Source organism: Rhyacophila brunnea, unplaced genomic scaffold, assembly GCF_057557595.1.
Source record: "Rhyacophila brunnea isolate RB1 unplaced genomic scaffold, BYU_Rbru_1.0 scaffold_12, whole genome shotgun sequence".
Taxonomy (NCBI): domain Eukaryota; kingdom Metazoa; phylum Arthropoda; class Insecta; order Trichoptera; family Rhyacophilidae; genus Rhyacophila; species Rhyacophila brunnea.
In genome coordinates this window covers 6,669,954-6,692,419 of record NW_028232774.1, presented here as the reverse complement: position 1 = coordinate 6,692,419, position 22,466 = coordinate 6,669,954, and the positions used below count along the sequence as shown (strand labels likewise).

The window sequence follows — 22,466 nt, the reverse complement described above, 5'->3', positions numbered from 1 at the left end:
TGCAGTGTGTGTTTTCGAAAACATGTTTATTGCCTTTCGTGATATTGACATTTTATTAATTCGTAAATTTAATGATGCTGATACATCATTTACCTTATTTTTTAAAGAAATAATACTTGTGTTGATTCAACAATAATATTAACATAGTTATCAGCACTTGCCAACCGTTGGCGCGAGGGCGTTCTCAAGGCTACACCGTTTATTTTATCAAAACACTGGCACCGCGTTTATTTCCGATATAATCGATTACCTACACGTGCCTCAATATGGCATGCTTTTTGTAATAATTAGCGTAATTAATAACTAATATGGAAACACACAGAAGTCATAATTATTTACAATTAATTTTAATGGCTGGATGAAACATTTTTTTACCGATTGTTCAAAACCTTTTTATCTATGAAAAGCGTTTTTTATGATGTATTTAAAAAATAATCTGAGCAGGGCTGAATTTAACACAGGGCTAAAAGGGCTATAGTCCAGAGCCCTTAAATTATCCGGGGGGAGGGGGGTGCGGATTAAACACCTTCAGGGAAAGTATCAGCCTCTAGCGACAATAAATTTTGGGGGTCCGAAAGGTTGATAAAAGTAATTTCGGTACCTACATTGTTTTAAAATTAACGCAATTTGCAAAGCATTTATCAGATGTCTGAATACTTGCTAATTCCGTCGTAATTAAATAGGACACAGATGGCTCAATGGTTAAGCACGTTAGCACTAATCTGATGGGTGCGGGTTCGAATCTATGTCGATTTTACTAGGCCGGTTAAGTTCTTTGGAGCGTTACGGCAGACGCTTCAAAGTTACCAAGAATATATAAATAGTCACGTAAACCTCCCAACCCACTTTCCTTCGAGCGTTTTTTTTCCATTTAGATAATTGATATTGTAAAAAGTTAAAGTCAAATATTCTCAATAATGGGATATGTCGAGATGCCCCAACCACGACACTTAAATTGCGTTGTCATATGGTGGTTATTTCCCAATGTTACTTTTATTAGTCACTCTGAGGGAAAAGTCTTTTTTGGTGTAAAGAAAGAATGCGAAATCCCCGCTGACCTATTTCGCGCACTTTGCCTCCACAGTGTGAGTATCTGACTAAACTGAATAAATTCCCACCGACCTGTCGCTTCGGCGGCAGGGTGGCGCCCATTAATTAACGAGGGACGCGTCTCCAGTTATTTAATTGCGTTTGTCTTTTAGGGCCGCAGCACACGACCGAGGCGGCGCGGCGCGGTGGGGTGCGATGCGTGTGTTTATTTTGAACGCAACATTTACTGAGCACACAACACACTTTTTGCCAACGTTCTGCGTGGTGATAATAATATTATTATGAATTGTGTTCTGTAGCTTTTGATAACGTATACGAAATGCATTTGACCCAAGGTTGTAAAATAATTTGTTTGATAATGATTGTCGAATAGTTATTTTCCTTGATCAGGAGGAAGCCAGTTTAATTAAATAAAACTCGTCCTGCTTAACCATCGGCGGAGTATTTTGTCCGTTTGGTGACTAGCGACACCACTAAATAGTGGCATAAAAGAAAAACGCAAGTAACAGGTGTCAATATAATCCAGAATATCATACACAATTTAAGCAAATCACACTCACTGAATTTCAATAAAAATTTAGGGCTATTTTGTCTTGCGTGTGAATAGAATAATTAATGAAATATAATATGTATTCCACGGGATCCGAGTCGATGGGAAGACGTACAAAAAGAGTCCGAGCATCATGTAAGCGCTTCTGCAGCTCCAGCTCGGAGGTGGCACGCACACGGGTACTTTTAAGTTTTTCCACATCGAGTTGGTTAGCGCGTGCGTGCGTGCTACCTGTGCTCCTGTATGGCTGTGAGACATGGCATCTTACTAAGCTACAAAGGTCTCGACTTTTGAGCTTTGAGAATCGATGTCTCCGCCGAATCTTAGGGGTACACTGGTACGACCGCGTTACAAACACCCGAGCTCGTGAGCAGATACGGCAGCCTTCGGTGATTGAGGTAATCACGAAGGGACGTTTTACATGGCTGGGACATGTGTTCCGGATGCCGCCAAAAAGTGCGAAACTTCGTACCCTTTTGGCACAGCCTCGAGGGTTCCGTCGTCGTGGCCGACCCTTCCTCACCCTGCAGCGGTGCTACAAAAGCGATCTACGCGCTGCAGGTCTGGAATGGCGGGAGGCGCAAGAGTTGGCGGTGGATCGAGGGCGTAAGTGGCGCGAACTTGTGCTTGCCCTATGCCCCAATGCTGGGTCGTGACAGGGTGAAAGAAGAAGAAGAAGAATAATATGTATTACATTTGCTTGAATTCCGTGTACTTGTATACTTGATTATTTTGACTTTTCCACTTACGCTTCTCAATTCTGCATTATATTTAACGGCGTTGATAACGGTTACCACATTCTCCATAATAGTATTTACTTCCCTACTTAAATCAGGTAATTTAGTTAAACGGTGTACTCTACAATAACTTTAGGTACTATTCAGGCAATCGGCTTTTCAATCTGCGTAGGTACGTGGGTCGGTGTGCGGCCGTCCTTATGCAAACAATGCCGTAGTGAAAATGACAACAAATTCCGTCCCATTTCGAAAATAACTCTTTCGTTGGCGGTTTTTTTTTTGTGAATGTGTTCGACCGAGTGGATTCGATTTATCTCTTCCAGATGTTCGCGAATGCGACGGTCATAGTTTATCTCGAGATGTATTTTAATTTATCAGCTTGTTTGTTTAATATTCGCGAATTATTCAACGCGGCAGTAGTTTTAAACCCACTGTTCGCGTACTACGAGGTAGGTTGATTGGTTTAGCTTCTATTTTGATTTTTGACATGAGTGTTTATTAAATAATAACTTATGAATCAGTTTTATTATGCTGTCACCAGACCCAACTCCAGAATAGTTTTATACCTGCATAGAATTATAAGGAAATATACTTTTATTTATAATTGTCAATTTAAACAAATTTATTGTGGGTGTTTAATTTATTTTGTAGTATTGAGATTTAATTTGTTTTCATAATTAAAGTGATTTTTTTTACAACAAAATTACTTGTAAGGTGTCATAATATGATTTTATATTCAAAAAAAAACTACAAAAAAAATACATCTAATTAAAAACTATTTTTTTTTCTATTCGCGTAATATCGTGAAAGTTATGAGATCAATGGAATGATTTTTATCTGAAAATTCAATATTTTTTTTATTTGTAAACTAACAATAATTTTCTTTGGTTGATGGAGAAACACATGTCTTTTTATGAAAACTAATGACGAAATCCTGAGATTCTATCAATTTCAATTTTGGTAATAATAATCCCAGAATTGCAAACATTAATATGGACTAAATATTTTTTTATATTCCTTTTCTAGAAATATTTTTTTTTTTTTTTTTGAAAATTAATCAAATTCTTAATTACCCAGACATCACGATTTGATGTCTTTATATTTATTTACTGATTTGTTCAAAGAAATAGAAAAAAAATGTCTCAAGTCACACAATGTTATTGTCCTTTTTTAATTTAAGGTGACGCATCAGTGAAACGCCAAATAATTTTCAACTGTACGGGCGACGAAATTTTGGACTCGCTGCCATTCACTGAGAGAAAGTTGACCCATGAACACGTCACTTTGCTGCGTGATGGCGACGGGTCAATTAATTCTAAAATCGTGTAAAGATGACTAAAAACGTTACTCATTTACTTTAAAAAGAAAACATGTCAATGAATATATTATGATTGTTACTAATAGAACAATAAACAGAACATAAAATGGACGTATGTTGGATTTATATGACAATTAATATTTCGTTTGACAGGCGTCATTTTCACCCGCCACCCGCAATCCGCGCATCGCCTAGCGACGATCTTTTTAGACCGTGCCTCAACTAATGCATGGCCTTAATAATTATAGGAATATTGTCCTGAAATGTATGACTGCAGAATGTAAGATTTTTTAAAGTAGCATTTATAAAAAAATGTTGATTGTAATTTGAAATTATAAAAGTGTGTGTTCCGTTGCAGGTTTCAATTCTGTCAAGGCTTTCCCAAGAGAATGCTGACGAGTTCAATTTTGTGCGGGCGTACGAGTGCTTCCAGCACAAATCGCACACCTGCCTGGTGTTCGAGATGCTGGAGCAGAACCTCTACGACTTCCTCAAGCAGAACAAGTTCTCCCCGCTGCCCCTCAAGTACATCAGGCCCATCCTGCAGCAGGTTCTCACTGCATTGCTCAAACTCAAGGTAACCAAGATTCGCACGCTCTTCAATATCTTTCAAATTATTCATTTTGTCACCCACTTCTGAGTTGTGAGCAGAGCTGCTGAAACCCCCATTTTTAGAAGGTTAGGTTCCAGTGGGGAAACGATTGGGGTTCAGTTCTAACATCATAACCCTGGTACCGGGGTGTGGATCTAGTTATTTAAAAAAAAAATAATATACTCACCTAGTTATATCGGGTGGAACATTAGTAAAAATACACTTTATTAATTTGCAAAATAACTGGTTCCAGAATGAGTTATGAGTTACATTACAACATTCAAAAACCAGAGCCTTAACACTTTTAAGGTTTCTGGTTCTGGCTCCGGTTTGGGGTTCTCAATATTCACAATCAACATTTCCAACTTTGGTTGTAAATGTGATTTGACAGCAGAGTGGTAATCTGGTTAGCAAAGACTGAAACTAATTGATAAAATATAGATAAGACCAAAATGAAATGACTATTTTGTCCGTCATCAAATGATTCAATAGATTTCACTTAGTTAACTCTTTGTAAGATAAAATATCTCAATAGTACTTTACTCCTCGATTGCGTTAATAATTAAAACTTATGTTGCCTTTGAGATCAATAACACTTTGAGACATCCATTACCCAGTGTACTAAAAAGCTATCTGCCAAAGATAAAAAGCTGCATGTTGTGTTTTTTTCGATGTCACAATATATTTTCAAAGTAGAAAAGTTTTCTAGTGTAGAATCCTCAGCACGAAAGTAACGTGAATCGAGTTAATATTATTTATGTTATTCTCTGTAGCAATTGGGCTTGATCCACGCGGACTTGAAGCCGGAAAATATTATGCTTGTGGAGCCGTCCAGACAGCCGTACCGAGTGAAGGTCATCGACTTTGGGAGCGCTTCGCATGTCAGTAAGGCTGTCTGCAATACATACCTGCAAAGCCGATATTACAGGTAACTATTTGTCTTTGTAGTGTTTTCTACCATGCATAATGAGCTATTATCTCTGCCATCTTCAACTGATACTGCTTCTATTAATAACAAACACCTTTCTATCCTCGGTTTTATTTTATTTTAATAAAACTCCAGATTACATTATATCGACACCTCCTACATATAAAGTCATACCCGCAAAATGGTGTTTTTTAGTATGATTTTAATAAATTTTAATGACACCACAGCGTTAATTTTTAATGTTGAAATCATAATTTTTTAGTCGCTTGATATAAAATATTGATTGAATTTTTGTTTTTTTTCAATTATCATTGTTGTGTAATCTTCAAAATTATTTAATAAAAGGCAATCGAGTCAAAATAGCCAAAAACGCAGTTATGAACTTTTACGCAGGAGGTGTCGATATTTGAGGAGCAAACATTCAAAAAGTGATTTGTCACACAGATGTTGAGCTGAGATAATCAAGAAAAACATATTGTACTCAAAATGGTTTTTTTTATTATAAAACTGTTTAAGGAAAGAATTTTAATCCTGGTATTTTGTATAATCCAAAATTCGCGGAAGTGGTTCATTTTTTGATTTGAAATTTTGACAAAACACGATTTGCATGAAACTTGTGGGCAAAACACTATTTGAATGAAAATCAAGGCATTATATTTTTTTATAGGATAAAAGGTTCTTTGAACACCGATTCTGGTTTCCTTTCATAGATTTAAATATGGACTATCAGAATTGACAATAAACGGCATTTTTCAAAATGTGTGACAAATCACTTTTTGAATGTTTGCTCCTCATTTACCTAGGTCAAATAATGACATAAGAAATATATATATGAGGACAGCTGCTGCAATCATATATCCATTTTGTTTTAGGGCACCCGAAATAATCTTAGGTCTGGCGTTTTGCGAGGCCATCGACATGTGGTCTCTGGGTTGCGTTGTGGCAGAGCTATTCCTGGGCTGGCCGTTGTACCCCGGCAGCTCGGAGTATGACCAGATTCGCTATATCTCGCAGACGCAGGGCCTGCCCACCGAACATATGCTCAACAACGCATCCAAGACCACAAAGTTCTTCTACCGAGACATGGACAGCACGTACCCCTTCTGGAGACTCAAGACTCCGGAAGAGCACGAGCTGGAGACCGGAATCAAGTCCAAGGAGGCCAGGAAGTACATCTTTAACTGCTTGGACGATATTGGACAGGTATGAACTTTGCTTTTCATATTTGCTACTATTACTAAATCAGCTGTAAATCTTATCACATGATCATCAAAAAATGAAATATGATCCTAAAAAAAGGTTTGTTGTAAATTAAATGTCAGCATCTTTCAGCTTTCCATTTTTTGTTGCAAAAGATTTTATATAATATTTATGTGAACAGGTTGAGTGATGACAATTTTATTGAATGCAAGACTAAAACAATCATAATTATTATAGATAATAAATACAATGACAAGCTAGTAATAGGTGTTGTGAAAAGTGCAAATAGTAATAACATATTTTCACATGGAGCTTGTAGGATTAGTCGTGGCGACCATTTAGCTGCCAACCGTCGATTTTATTAGAAACTTTGTGTCAGTGTTTCTGACAAACTGATATTTTTTCACAGTCCGCTCACCCAAGAGTACCTAATAATCTAGATACTCAAGTGTGATAAATTCCAGTTAGGCGTGCACAAATGTCATTTCAACCTAGCTATCAGAATTCAAAATGGACCGGAACGCACCGGAGCACAGTTCCAGTTCGTTAAATCCCTGAGATTATCGCTTCGTCTCGTGGAAAAAATAATTTGACCATCTAAGCTAACTAGGCCATTTAACACAAAATCAAGCACACCTATTTTGGTACATAGAATCAGATAAATATGTTGATATTTTCGGAAAATTATCGATAGCTCCGGTTCGTAATATTGTCCATTCCGAGCTCTGCTAGCTAATATAGTGCCTTTTGAATAGGTTCATAAGAATGATAGAAGCCAGCGGCTATTATTGTAGAAGACTCAAATTCATCATTAAAAAAATATTGTTTCTTGTATATTTTAGGTGAATGTACCGACCGACCTTGAAGGAGGCCAGCTCCTGGCTGAGAAAGCAGACCGACGCGAATTTATCGACTTGCTCAAGAGAATGCTCACCATGGATCAGGTAATCTGACTAATATAATATTTTCTCACTCGTCTCCCCTCGTAGTCCAATATGTATGACACTGGTTTCTCATCCTGGGACTTTCTGGTGAGGTCACAATATAGTGTTTTTGTGATTGTTGCTACTGTTACTGTTTCAGTTCTACTACCCTACTGTCATTGGGCTTCACGATCTGCTATAGTGTTAAAAATAAACGAAGAAGTGTGTTTATTGACATTTGTATCATAGACTTTTAAATAAAATATGAACGTAGACTTTAGCTATTTTCTAACTGAATGTTGTTTCTCGATTTCAGGAGAGACGAATCACACCCGGCGAAGCTTTGAATCATGCATTTGTGACTCTAGCCCACCTCGTAGACTACGCTCACTGCAATAATGTCAAGGCCAGCGTACAAATGATGGAGGTAAAAGAAGTCTTGAAACTAATTTTATTTTCATTAACATTACACATAACCGATATTATATTCAACAGTAGTTAGTGATGATTATTGATTTTATATGACTCCACTTGTGGTGGTCTCAATTAGTGTGTGTAGTCAGCAGTGCAGTGCCTCTTTCTTTTCTACACATAATATAACATAGTCGGTAAAGTATTAATAAATCTATATGAGTGTATGCCAGTGAATCATTTCATAGCAATCACTTTATTGAAATATTTGACTTCATTTTGGCTGCGCGTCATGTGATATATTATTATATATGGAAACTATGTTGTGTTTAAATTTGGTAAACGTACTGAGAAGCAGCATCATGGTATAACGTTCCATAGTTAAGATAATAATAATGAAATTGAGGTTCTATTGTGCGTTATATGCAAGAAACACGGCTTCATTTTGCCGAACAATACCAGCTCTCTTTATATTATTATAGTTTTAATATTATTTATCGACAGTTATATTTTTCATCATTTTAACCTATATGCAATATTTGAAAAAAAAATGAGAACCAAAATGTCCTAAAATAATATTATAAAAACCCTAAATACAGTTAAATTTACAGAGGTACCAAAACGAAACATTTTTCAAATAAATGCGTCTTAAATAATGCAAGAACTTATGAACACTTACTTTTTTCGAATGAAAAACAAAAATGATATATAACAAAATAGTTAAAATAAAACTGAAATTGCGTTTCCTGCAAAAGGCCTTTTTGGCCTTTATACACCGTTTACACGTGCATGGATTTACTGTGCACAGTAAGAAAATGTATGGGGAAACATGTATTATCCTGCAGTTGGCAAGATTGCGTGCATGAATCAAACAAGTTTGGAAGCTTTTAAATTGTTCTGATTTTTTATGCGCAAGTAAGATCTGCGCCTGCGCAGTAGAACGATAATGGCGAACCTGCCGGTAAAAAAACGAACTACTCATTTCAAAGTTAACCGATTTTCAATACGTCCTGTCAAATAGTATGAATAGTTTTATAAAGTGACAACATCGCATCTCGCTTACTTTTGAAGAATGAGATTAGAGAGACAGTCAGCACTTTTACGTGTAAACAGTTATTGTCACGATATTTTAAAATAAGCAATATTGCCGAGAGTAATTCCATGCGTGTGTACAGGCGCTATTAGGACAAATCGGCTCTCAGGTGCAGAGTTATATTTTTAATAGGGTTTTTTCATCAATATAATGATAGTTCATTTTATAAATAATGATATTGCTAGGCGTATTTATCTCAGTGTTGCCTTGACAAATTAATCTCAGAGCACAGGTACGAACCTGTAACGCTAAATGACTTGCAGCTAATTTATTACCATCGTAATCTTATAAAGGCTCTATCTCCAGGGTACAAAAATTCTCTTCGACATCATTTATGGTGTAATAACAATATTGTAATTTATTTCTCAGGTATGTCGCCGTTCATCCGGTGTGGATTACGGAGGCACAGTTGGAGTCGGAGTGGGGGTCGGCGTGGGAGTGGGAGTCGGTGTGGGTCCGTCAGCTCCGGCCACTGCCCTCATCGGCAACTTCGTGCCCGCCTCGTCGGCGTCCACCCACACGCACCTCACCTTCACCATTAACCAGCAGAGGCTCAGGACTGCGCCCTACGATAACTTGGTACATATCACATCACATGTGTTGACATTTTTAACTTCTGAAAATAAATAACTCCACTATGTCGACTGTCCAAAGGAATTTTTTAACTTATAAAATTTGCACACCTAAGTCTGTCATGTCAAGCTTTTCGACATTTATCACAGTTAAAATTTGTCGCATTTAAGTATGACTCCTTTAGCATAGTGGTCTATGTGCGTGGGCGCGATACCCGAGAGGAGATGCAGGTTCAATTCCTGCGGGGTAGGGTGTCTTACTTTTTTCAAAAAGATTTTTTCTATTGGTTATAATATATTTTCTCAGAAGTGTTTTCAAAATTATGTATGTTCAATAATTAGCATGCTACATTCTTAAATCTTGTGAATTATTCGTTGAATAAAAAAATAGTTAATTTAAGATACTTACGTCAGTTCAAAGGTATCTCCAATGATGTGTGACATAGTAATTGATGTAAGCCAAATAGGAAAGTCTCACTATCGATTTCTGATGTAGTGTTGTTTTGATCTGCAGTATCAGCTGTATGGAAGCGGTCGCGGTGGAACAGTGGGGCGACAGTACGCGGCGGCGGCACGGCCTGATCCTTTCCAGCATCAGCTAGTCTCCTCCATACTCTGCCAGCCTACCTATCAGGTACACTTAATCCAATGATTAACATTGTTTTATTATCAATCCTTATTTAATCAAATTTCTTCCATCTGGAAGGATATAATATGAGTCTTTACACTACTAGATTCACTTAGGGCATAGTAACATCTCTCGTCCTCGTCGTCGTAGATTCTGCAGCATCAGACGCTATGATTTTTTGTGACTCATCCCTGGTGAATAGTATGAAGAATTAAAACTCATTTCAGCCACAATCTTTATCTTTATAATTATCATTATAATTCATTTTAAAATGCAATTGACGGCTCCGAATGTGTGAAACAATAAATGACTTTCCACAGAGCATGGGAGCGTCTCCAGGAGGCGCATTAGGGGTGAGCGGGGGCGGAGCATATGTCCCCGTATCAGTAGTGGAGGCGGGCGGCCGAGGTGTCGTGCTGGGTTGGAGGGCTCCTCCGCCGTCGTCAGGCGCGCAGGGTGTGGCTAACCAGTCCAGTGTGGGCGTAGCGCACCACCATGGCGGCGGTGGCGCTCCTCAGCAACAGGTGCCGCCCCACCATCACCACCACCATCACCCTGGCCTGCAGCTGGCCGAAACCGCCGACTGGCCTCCCAGAACTTCGCTTATTGCCGTCGATTCGGCTGCCATTCTGCCTGTACAGGTAATACACCGCAGATATCATCGAATATGAGCCCTAACTGAAAGTCTGCCTATGTAAAACATTGTTGATATCACTACTGTGCTACGGCTTAGAGACGTGTGATTTTACTTATGCGATGATTGCAACCGAATTGAATGTGTGCATTCAAATAGCAGTAATTTGCACTGAACACCTTGAACAAACGCATGTACCTACCTTCTACGCAATCATCGCTTTAGCGAAAACTCCATTTAACTGTCAGTGATTCTCAGAAATGACAGGTGTTTGAGCGTAGAATCTTACTAAAGATCTTCGGCCCCATTTGTCAAGATGTCATCTCGCAATATCGTTATAATTATGAGCTTTACAAGATTTTTGATGAGCCTGACGTCAGACTTGTCAAAACCCAAAACGCACAAGAACCGACAAAGCGCCTTACATTTAGCAGTCCAGAGGGAAAACAGAATGTGGAAACCACGACTTGGGTGACTGGTTGGCCTACAGAGAAAAGTGCAAGCACCGGGATTGAGTTAAGGAGTGTGCTTGAGGCGATTGTGATCCATTTTAGGCTGTAGTGTCAGAGAAGAAGAAAATATTCTTGAATCTTAAATACATAACAATTTTTGATTGGGTATTAATCTCCCTGATGGTTTCAAGTTTTATAATGCATCGGTCGTTTTTCAGGACGGGCGGTCTGTGTTCGGAGTGGAGGTGGGAGAGGTATACGGCACTTTGGATCACGCGTCGGCATGGCCCATACAGCATCATCACCATGCCCAACCCAAAAGGTAAAATTTCATTCTCTCTCTCTTCAAATTATGTTCATCAATTCTGTATGTCATATACGCAAATGTATTTATGTAGTAAGGTATCTCCATATGATTTATTCTCTATAAATTGGCAAAATCATGTATCTGAAGATGGCCAAACTCTAATATAGTATTATATCAAGAGTTTTATGTTGCAGGCCGACAAAGGCTCACCACTCGTCCAACGGCCATCATCAGCCGCAGGCGCAGCCGCAACATCAGCAGATGAATCACTCCTCCAACCACCACCCTCCGGCCCCCGCCCCCGCCCCCGTCCCTCAACACCAACACCCCCACAACCATCACCATCAGCAGAATCACCATCACCCGCATCACTACAGGTTGGTTAGCTTACTACAAACAGTATGCGCTCGGTAATCCAGCACCCATATTTTTTCACCTACGCCGGATTGTCAGAAATGCCAGATTATTGGATTTCTATAGGAAATACGAGGGTGGGTCAATAAGTCCTTAGAAAAGCCGACAAGTGGCGGGACTAGTACTGTAAGCGGTTTGTTTTCATGCAGCGGCACTACCGATTCAGTATGCTGCGAAGTTTCAATCAGATTGGTCGGGTTGTTGTGTGTTTTTCGTACATTTAAAAAAAAAATTTGCTTGTGGAAAATGGAAAAATGGAAAATGGAGAAAATTGAGTTTAGAGCTGTTATTAAACATTTTAATATAAAAGGGTTAACAGCAAAGGAAATAAAAAATGAGTTGGATTTAGTTCACGGCATATCTGCCCCTTCACTTGCAACTATTTATAACTGGTTAAATGAATTTAAACGTGGTCGTACATCAACAAAGGATGAACCACGCTCAGGACGTCCTGTAGAGGTGACTACACCAGAAATGATCAATAAAATCCACGATATGGTGTTAAGTGACCGAAGATTAAAGTTGAGTGAGATAATTGAGGTTACAGGGATCTCAAAAGGTAGCGTCATTTCTATTTTACATGACAAATTGGGCATGAAAAATATTTCTGCAAGATGGGTGCCGCGTTTGCTCACAGTCGACAATAAACGCAATAGGGTGGTGGCCTCTAAAGCCCTGTTGTCGCTCATGCAACGCAATCCGGATGAATTTTTTCGTCGCTTTGTGACTGTAGATGAAACATGGATACACCACTATACTCCCAAGATGAAAGAACAGTCAAAGCAGTGGATTGCGAAGACAAACCATGTCCAAAGAAGGCGAAAACCGTAAAATCAGCTGGTAAGGTTATGGCTACTGTATTTTGGGATGCACGTGAAATTATTTTCGTTGACTATTTGGAAAAAGGAAAAACAATAACAGGGGATTATTATGCATCTTTATTGGACCAGCTAAAAAACGAAATTGAAGAAAAATGGCCTCATTTAAACAGGAAAAAAATCCTCTTTCATCAGGACAATGCCCGTGTTCACACATGTTTACGATCAATGGCTAAAATTGAAGAATTGAAGTTCGAATTGGTCGACCACCCACCGTATTCGCCAGATTTAGCCCCCAGTGACTTTTTCCTTTTCCCAAACTTAAAAAAATGGCTAAGTGGACAAGGTTTTTTTGCAAATGAAGAAGTCATCGATCGGACAAATGCTTATTTTGAGGACCTTCCGAAAACTTAATTTTCTGACGGTTTAAAAAAAATTGAGAAACGTCTAACCAAGTGTATTGAGCTCCAAGGAGATTATGTTGAGAAATAAAAAAAAAATACAAAAATAAAAACTGTTTTAATGCTTTTTTCTAAGGAATTATTGACCCACCCTCGTAAATCACAGACTTGCACAGTAATAATCTTTATTAGTTTATGTAAACAATCACAAAAAATTAGTAACATTGTTTACTTAATCAATATGGATAATAGGTTGTGTCGCAATATCATCACCGAACTGCCGAGCAAACAGCTCTCCGCTCTGTAATCCGGCAGTTTAATGTGAAACCTGCCGGATTATAGAGCAGGAGAGCTGAGTTGCAAAATGCCGGACTATTGGACGTGTACTACTGTAGTACAATACTTTGTATCTACTAAATCAATATTCAATTCATTACATAATATATTATATTTAACACTGAATGGCGGGGTCGGAGCTTTTCGGTAGCCATTGAAGATTGTTATGATTTCCTTTAACATGTACACTGCGCTGGGCATGTAAACATAACCAAGCGAATAGAATCTATGTTGCGATGTGCATTTGAACATGCCTTAAATCAATTGAAATCAAATTTAACTACAGTTATAATATGCTAATACATAATAATATGATAATTGGCGTGCATCCAAAGGATTAAGGTGAATGTAATAGGCATTAATGCGCTGGTCGGCTAGACTGTAGCGACTTGCCTGCGCGGTATAGTTTGTACAAAAAAACTTTTACAGTGCTTTTCGGTTTGCACGGACTACACTTTTTCTGTCCATACACATGGGCTTCCCGATACAAACCGGTTTGCGCAGGTAAGCTTGTGGAAAGCATGAGCGTCTAGCCGGCCCTTTAGAACATCTAGTTGCAATTAAATACAATTAACTGAAAATTGTATCATAACTATGCAATATTTGGTAATTTAGGGATAGTTTCTTCAGGTTAAGCATCAAAAGTTCTTTTGCGAAACTAGAAATTATTCGCTTCAAGCTCTTTTTTCTTTATGCAATGAAATAAGTTTGACGATTTTGATAAGATCATTATTATCTTTTCTATTTGTAATGTGACGTTTTTGCACCATTGCAGAAGTGGAGCGGAAAAGAAGGAGCCGACCCAGTTGAGTCCGGTGAAGAAGCGAGTGAAGGAAGGAACTCCTCCTCACAGGAGAAGCAATCATCACTCACAATGGCAGGAACAACCCACGTAAGTCATAACACTAATTGATAATCTTTTAGTCAGACCATTACCGATGAATTCGATACCCAAATCAATTTTAAATGAAATTCTCTTCCTGTAATACCTGACAGTTTAAATGTCTCATTAATATGTTTTAAAATTGTCATCTTCAAAATATTATGTAGTAAAACCCCGATTATGTAAATTTCGTTATGATTATAAGAAAGGGGCAAGAATGAAACATATTTTGAAATCTGTAAATAAGACATACACGTACATATTATGTAGTAACTTCAATAAATAATATGTTACATATTGAATCTCCTCAAACTTCAAAGTTCATTTTTTGAAAACTTTGCAGTTTTAATAATTAAGATTACACCCACGATGGCCGCGCGGTTTAAGCGTTGGCCTATAGCGTCATGGGTCTGGCAAGTAGACGTCATATTGTTTTTTAATTTGTGTATGTCCATACATATATATAAGACCGATTTCTCGTAAAAACAAAATCTGTTAATATAAACCTCAATTCTGTGGAGGGCCCATATTAATATGATGCTATTAGGATTGGACATGGTCGGAAAACATACGTCGTCGTAAATATAAAATTGTCATCCATTATAATTAAACGAAATGATGTCTTCGTTCTAACGAATTGTCAATAAAGTAAATTCTTTCGTCGATCAGGTCCGGCCGAAAGCCTCCTTCAGCCAACGCGGGGTGGGACAATAACAACGGGGGCAACGCGGGCGGCTCCAGCAGAGGGGCTTCGGCCCACCAGCCCCAACCTCAGCATCATCAGGCTCAGCCTCAGGCCCATCATCAGCCGCAGCAGGCGACGGGCGGGGCGCATGGCCCGCCGCCGCCCCAGCAGCAGACCATCACTATCCACGACGACACGCCCTCGCCCGCCGTCTCCGTCATCACCATTTCTGACTCGGAAGACGAAGCGGGATCCTCCGCTACCAAACCGCTTGCCGTGCATCATCAGCAACGACCGCAACCGCAGCAGCCTCAAGGTAATTTCACACTCTTCACCTCGCGTACTGATGGATTACTCGTTAGACCTGAGATCTGAGATAATAATACTACATTAAACTGTCATAATAAAATATTATATATCATGGCAAAAATAGAATGCAGTGTTCAACGTGTGTACGAGTCAATTACAAACCCCCAATGAAGTGTGTCAACAAAATAGTAATTAGAAACAGACACCTGTTGCATAACAAATACGGTTTTATTCCGACTTTTTCGAAACACTTAAGCTTCAAAAAAACTTCAGCTGAGGCATGGTCTAAAAAAATCGTGGCTAGGCGATGCGCAGATTGTGCAAATGACGCGAGCTGAATGAAATATAATTTGTCATAAAAATTCAACATACGTCCTTTTAATGTTGTGTTTATTATTATATTCGTAATAATAATAGTATATCCATTGACATGTTTTCTTTTTCAAGTACATGCGGAACGTTTTTTAGTCATCATCTTTACACGATTTAAGAATATATTCCTCCGACGCCATCACAAAACAAATTGACGTGCTCACACCTCACTATCAGTCTTCGATTGGCGACAACTGCGAAATTTTGTTCCACATACTGTTGAAAATTATTTGCCGTTTCACTTATGCACGCTCTTAACAAGACCATTACAATAATAATAATATTGTTTAAAATAAATGTCAATTCAAGTTAAATGAAATGTTGATTTCTGGGATGAGAAAAGACGGAATCATAGTTTTCTTATCGGAAAGAGATGACCGTATACTATACGGTCATCTTTGATTTTGGCAAAATTCAAGAATGAAAACCTAACAAATAATCCAGTATATCGGCTATTTTCAAAATTTGTTTGCCGCTGGTTACCGACAAGAACCGTGTTTTATTTAGACATAAATTTTATCTCGGTACTATAAGACCCAAAGAGGTTGGACTGGACGGTCTTTAATATATGACCATATATTTCCGATACAACATTTCAAGTGACGTGTGATATGGGCAAACTGCATATGTACAAATTTTCAGACACGATGGAATACATCATATTTTATAATATGAAATTTCTATGTGTATTAAATTTAATATGTCTAATATTTTTTAGGAGGTGAATGCAGTAGCGGAGCTTGCGCGGCAGCCCCCTCAATCATGGAACCCGTCTCTCCAAGGAGTAAGCCTCCCCCTCCGCCCGTGCATCATCAAAACTTGCAACACTTGCAACACCAGACTCCGCACTATCATCACACATCACAGGTAATTCATATTATACTTATGTAATTGACATTAACATGTCTTATTTTGAATACAAAAAATTACATGAAAATTCTATTGTTAATTGGTGTAATTAGAAATGGATTACTAAATAAATAATTTTTAATAGTATTTCTGGAAATTTAAAGCTGGTATAAAAAAATAGGGCGAAATGGGCTGCTGCACTCTTTCTATCTATAATACCCTGTTTACACGTGCATGGATTTACTGCTGACAATACGTATCATCGCGGCGGCCATAATAAGAAAATGAACGTGTAAACACTTACAACTTGTACAAGTTGCAAGATTGCATGCATGGATCAAAAAAGTTCAGAAGCTTCTGAATTTTCACTCAATAATTGGCAGATGCGCATACACAGTAGAAGGACAGTGGCGAACCTGCCGGAAGAAATACGAATCGTCACCGCACAGAACATTTTGACGTTTACCGATTATAAACCTGTCAAATAGCATCAAACAATGACAACATCGCGACTCACTTACGCTTGAAGAATGAAATTGATACACAGTAGAAGGACAGTGGCGAACCTGCCGGAAGAAATACGAATCGTCACCGCACAGAACATTTTGACGTTTACCGATTATAAACCTGTCAAATAGCATCAAACAATGACAACATCGCGACTCACTTACGCTTGAAGAATGAAATTGGAGAGACAGTCAGCACTTTTACTAGTACACAGTTATTATTGCCATTGTTTAAAATACACAATTGATGCAAGTAAATCCATGCACGTGTACAGGCACTATGATAGTAGATAACTTCAGTGTTGTTTCGGAGAGACAAAGCGTTGCATTGACATCCATTCAGTTTCTCTATTTCGTTTTTATACTGACATAGACGAAAAGTCCTCTCAGATGAATAGGTACCTAGTCGTAAATGTTGACGATAATTTAATGATTTTGTAACTAAAAATATGTAAAAATTTTATGCCGGATACTAAAGTGGCAACAAAAGACAACACAATTAGTTTTCCTTATTCTTGTCTATCAATTGCGCATCGATTGTCGTCTGCCATGATTGGAAAAACTTTTTTTGAATAAGTATACACTTGGAATTTTTGGCATATGTACTTCAAATGGAGGATGACTTTTTGCAGAACGGCCGAAAGTTTCTGCGAACCAGCAGTTGGGAAACACTATATTATAGAGAATGGCACAATTTCATCAATACTTTACCTGTTCACTTAAACCACAAAACAGATTAATAAGATAAAATGCGAAAGCCAGTCACCATTGACCAAGACTTTGAATGCAGTTTGGTTTATGAGTTAGGCTCTGAATGTCCTCAAATATCACCAATATTGAATCGTTTCCGTGACAAACTGTAATGCATATTATGATATAGACCAGTGGTTCTCATTAGAGGTGAGTTGGAAATACTGTCACCAGTTTGTGTACTCGAGTTTCGGATGAAACTACCCATACTCAGTATGTGTGGCCCAATAAACTTATTCCAAAAAACTTGTGATGATATCATCGTGCGTGGCTGTTCTGTGTACTCGCCAGTCGGTAGACTTTCAACACTATTGACATTTAAAACACTTGAATATAGGTATATTTTAATTTATTAGTCTATTGCGTTCAAATGTATGAATAATAGGTCATAAATTTTGTGTCTCAGCACAGTGGTGAGATGACGCACAGGCTTAGGTTTGTTATATGACCACTCAAAACATGTTTAAAATTTTAAAAAAATCACTGTTATTGATTTTTGTTAACAAGAATATTGTAACCTAACAGAAAAACAACTCATAAATTTAAAATTTTATAATAAATGGGACTTTTCGACAAGCGGAGCTGAGCGTATTTTTAGCGATTCTATTGAAGCCGATACACAGTCTGAGTTCCCTGAGCCAATACGTATTTCAAATACTAATATGGAGTTGGTTTTAGTTTCAGTTGAGTATGAAACTTTTGTCGCATACGAATGCCAAATGCTCTATAGTAGAGGTGAGTTGGAAATACTGTCACCAGTTTGTGTACTCAAGTTTCGGATGAAACTACCCATACTCAGTATGTGTGGCCCAATAAACTTATTCCAAAAACTTGTGATGATATCATCGCGAGTCGCTGGCTAGTTGGTAAACTTTCAATACTATTGACATTAAATGCACGCAAGCGAGGTACGAGGGTGGGTCAATAATTCCTTAGAAAAAAGCATTAAAACAGTTTTTATTTTTGTATTTTTTTTTTTCTCAACATAATCTCCTTGGAGCTCAATACACTTGGTTAGACGTTTCTCAATTTTTTTTAAACCGTCAGAAAAATAAGTTTTCGGAAGGTCCTCAAAATAAGCATTTGTCCGATCGATGACTTCTTCATTTGAAAAAAAACGTTGTCCACTTAGCCATTTTTTTAAGTTTGGGAAAAGGAAAAAGTCACTGGGGGCTAAATCTGGCGAATACGGTGGGTGGTCGACCAATTCAAACTTCAATTCTTCAATTTTAGCCATTGATCGTAAACATGTGTGAACACGGGCATTGTCCTGATGAAAGAGGATTTTTTTCCTGTTTAAATGAGGCCGTTTTTCTTCAATTTTGTTTTTTAGCTGGTCAAATAAAGATGCATAATAATCCCCTGTTATTGTTTTTCCTTTTTCCAAATAGTCAACGAAAATAATTCCACGTGCATCCCAAAATACAGTAGCCATAACCTTACCAGCTGATTTTACGGTTTTCGCCTTCTTTGGACATGGTTCGCCTTTCGCAATCCACTGCTTTGACTGTTCTTTCGTCTCGGGAGTATAGTGGTGTATCCATGTTTCATCTACAGTCACAAAGCGACGAAAAAAATTATCCGGATTGCGTTGCATGAGCGACAACAGGGCTTTAGAGGCCACCACCCTATTGCGTTTATTGTCGACTGTGAGCAAACGCGGCACCCATCTTGCAGAAATTTTTTTCATGCCCAATTTGTCATGTAAAATAGAAATGACGCTACCTTTTGAGATCCCTGTAACCTCAATTATCTCACTCAACTTTAATCTTCGGTCACTTAACACCATATCGTGGATTTTATTGATCATTTCTGGTGTAGTCACCTCTACAGGACGTCCTGAGCGTGGTTCATCCTTTGTTGATGTACGACCACGTTTAAATTCATGTAACCAGTTATAAATAGTTGCAAGTGAAGGAGCAGATATGCCGTGAACTAAATCCAACTCATTTTTTATTTCCTTTGCTGTTAACCCTTTTATATTAAAATGTTTAATAACAGCTCTAAACTCAATTTTCTCCATTTTTTGTAAACAAGCAATTTTTTTTTTTAAATGTACGAGAAACACACAACAACCCGACCAATCTGATTGAAACTTCGCAGCATACTGAATCGGTAGTGCCGCTGCATGAAAACAAACCGCTTACAGTACTAGTCGCGCCACCTGTCGGCTTTTCTAAGGACTTATTGACCCACCCTCGTAGCACTCAAATACAACTATATTTTAATTTATTAGTCTGCATGCAAATGACATCATCTTATGTGTGAACAAATAGGTCATAAATTTTCTGTAGCAGCATATTATTCCCTCAGAAATGTGGTGAGGTGACTGAGGTGACGCAGTTTACAATAAAAAAAATCATTGTTATTCATTTTTGTTAACAAGAATATTGTAACCTAACAGAAAAATAACTCATAAATTTAAAATGTGTTTAAAATTTTATAATTAATGGGACTTTTCGAGAAGCAGAGCTCAGCTTATTTTTAGCGATTCTATTGAAGAATTCATACACAGTCTTTGTTCCCTGAGCCGATATGTATTTCAAATACTAATATGGAGTTGGTTTTAGTTTCACTTGAGTACGAAACTTTTGTCGCATACGCACGCCAAACGCTCTATATAGTATTCCAAATACTAGTTAGTATTTTGGAACAAGTTTCTATACTAAGTATTTTTTTATACTGGTAGTAAGTATACTTAGTCTTCAAAATCGACCAGTTTTCCCATCTCTACTCTATAGTATTCCAAATACTAGTAAGTATTTTGGAACAAGTTTCTATACTAAGTATTTTTTTATACTGGTAGTAAGTATACTTAGTCTTCAAAATCGACCAGTTTTCCCATCTCTAGTTCTCATGTGCAGCCACCAACATCATTTTCAGTATTTAATTTTATTAACTGGGCTAATGTTTAATATGCGTTATTGGAAATGAGTCATGACCAAGTATTTAAAACCATTTTAATAATACCACGGTTCAAAAATTTTGGTCGAAGTTTAGAGGTGAGTTGGAAATACTGTCACCAGTTTGTGTACTCAAGTTTCGGATGAAACTACCTATACTTAGTATGTGTGGCCCAATAAACTTATTCCAAAAAACTTGTAATGATATCATCGCGAGTCGCTGTTCTGTGCACTCGCCAGTTGGTAGACTTCCAACACTATTGACATTAAATGCGCGCGAACGAGATAGCACTTGAATATAGGTATATTTTAATTTATTAGTCTATTGCGTTCGAATGTATGAATAATAGGTCATAAATTTTGTGTCGCAGCACAGTGGTGAGATGACGCACAGGCTTGTTATATGACCGCTCAAAACATCTTTATAATTTAAAAAAAAAACACTGTTATTCATTTTTGAACTCTTAAATTTAAAATGTGTTAATGGGACTTTTCGACAAGCGGAGCTCAGCGTATTTTTAGCGATTCTATTGAAGCCGATACACAGTCTGAGTTCCCTGAGCCGATACGTATTTCAAATACTAATATGGAGTTGGTTTTAGTTTCAGTTGAGTATGAAACTTTTGTCGCATATGCACGCCAAACGCTCTATATAGTACTTATTCCAAATACTAATTTTAGTATTTTGGAGCAAGTTTCTATACTAAGTATTTTTTATACTGGTAGTAAGTATACTTAGTCTTCACAATCGACCAGTTTTCCCATCTCTATCGAAGTTATACTTTAACCAAGAATCAAGTCAATTCAAAGAATTGGCAACAATTGCTTTTTTAATATTGTGGATTTATACTGTGAAAGATCATTCAGTGTAATGCACTTCATAAAAAAGAAATATCGAAGCCAGTTGACGGATGTAAGCTTAGAAGCAGTCATGCGGCTTGCATTGGAAAAATAGAGTATTCATGAATTTCCATTTGCATTATTTTTAAATAAATAGATATTATGTACTAAATACTAAAGAAAAAAGGAGTATTCAGGAATTTCCATTTGCATTATTTTTAAATAAATAGATATTATTTACTAAATACTAAAATGTTCAAATGTTTTTTTATTAAATAGACTTGTCTATAAATGATCCATTTTTTTAGTAAATAAAATTTTCTAATCACAACAAAAGTGCGGCCACCAGACGTTTCCGTAAAACTGTCAATGTCAATTGTGCGGCCACATTTAAATTTCATGTGAGAACCACTGATATAGACGTAACCAAATACTAACACTAGTACATTCGAGAATTATAGTTAATTTCAGCCACAACCCAGAAGGCAACCCAACCTGCTTCCCTTCCTCTTGCATTCCCTAACTTAAACCTACATTGTTTTCTCTTATCTTCAGACGATAAAACACGAACCGTGCGGCCAGGTGTCATGTAGCCACGCGGTACCACAAAGCAATTCGACAAGCGCCAACAACAACCCGGCGGCCAACAACAATTCTGCTAACAACTGTGCCGCTAACGCCACCCACAATAACAACAACGGAAGCGGCGGAGCATCAGGAAGCGGAAGCCAGATCCCTCCGCAGGCCCCGCCCGTGCATCATCAGCAGCAGCACCAGAAGAAGCGCCTTCTGGCCATGGCGCAGTCCGACTGCCAGGCCAAGCAGGAACCGCCCGCCAATGACTACCCGCCTATCGCACAACAGGTACCTGTCCCTTTTTACATTCATTACAACGCGTTATAAGTATAGCAGAAATGAAAATTTTGTCACTTTCTTCGATTCAATTGTAGAATCATAGAATAAGCGGTAAAAGAAGATTGAACTGAAGGGCATAATATGAATTGT

General features: G+C 37.9%; 1 protein-coding gene across 3 annotated transcripts in view; it reads left to right on the top strand.

Annotated features, from left to right (window-relative positions):
* Hipk (Homeodomain interacting protein kinase) overlaps positions 1–22,466 on the top strand; it is a 215,727-nt gene that overhangs the window by 179,134 nt on the left and 14,127 nt on the right. For all 3 annotated transcript variants that reach the window (XM_085960700.1, XM_085960701.1, XM_085960699.1), the window contains exons 5-18: positions 4,014–4,232; positions 5,021–5,175; positions 6,048–6,378; positions 7,218–7,319; positions 7,615–7,725; positions 9,172–9,381; positions 9,889–10,008; positions 10,323–10,643; positions 11,307–11,410; positions 11,590–11,772; positions 14,140–14,256; positions 14,917–15,248; positions 16,332–16,480; positions 22,017–22,325. In XM_085960700.1, coding sequence (XP_085816826.1) covers positions 4,014–4,232; positions 5,021–5,175; positions 6,048–6,378; positions 7,218–7,319; positions 7,615–7,725; positions 9,172–9,381; positions 9,889–10,008; positions 10,323–10,643; positions 11,307–11,410; positions 11,590–11,772; positions 14,140–14,256; positions 14,917–15,248; positions 16,332–16,480; positions 22,017–22,325 — 2,763 coding nt within the window. The remainder of the gene's footprint in view (positions 1–4,013; positions 4,233–5,020; positions 5,176–6,047; positions 6,379–7,217; positions 7,320–7,614; positions 7,726–9,171; positions 9,382–9,888; positions 10,009–10,322; positions 10,644–11,306; positions 11,411–11,589; positions 11,773–14,139; positions 14,257–14,916; positions 15,249–16,331; positions 16,481–22,016; positions 22,326–22,466) is intronic.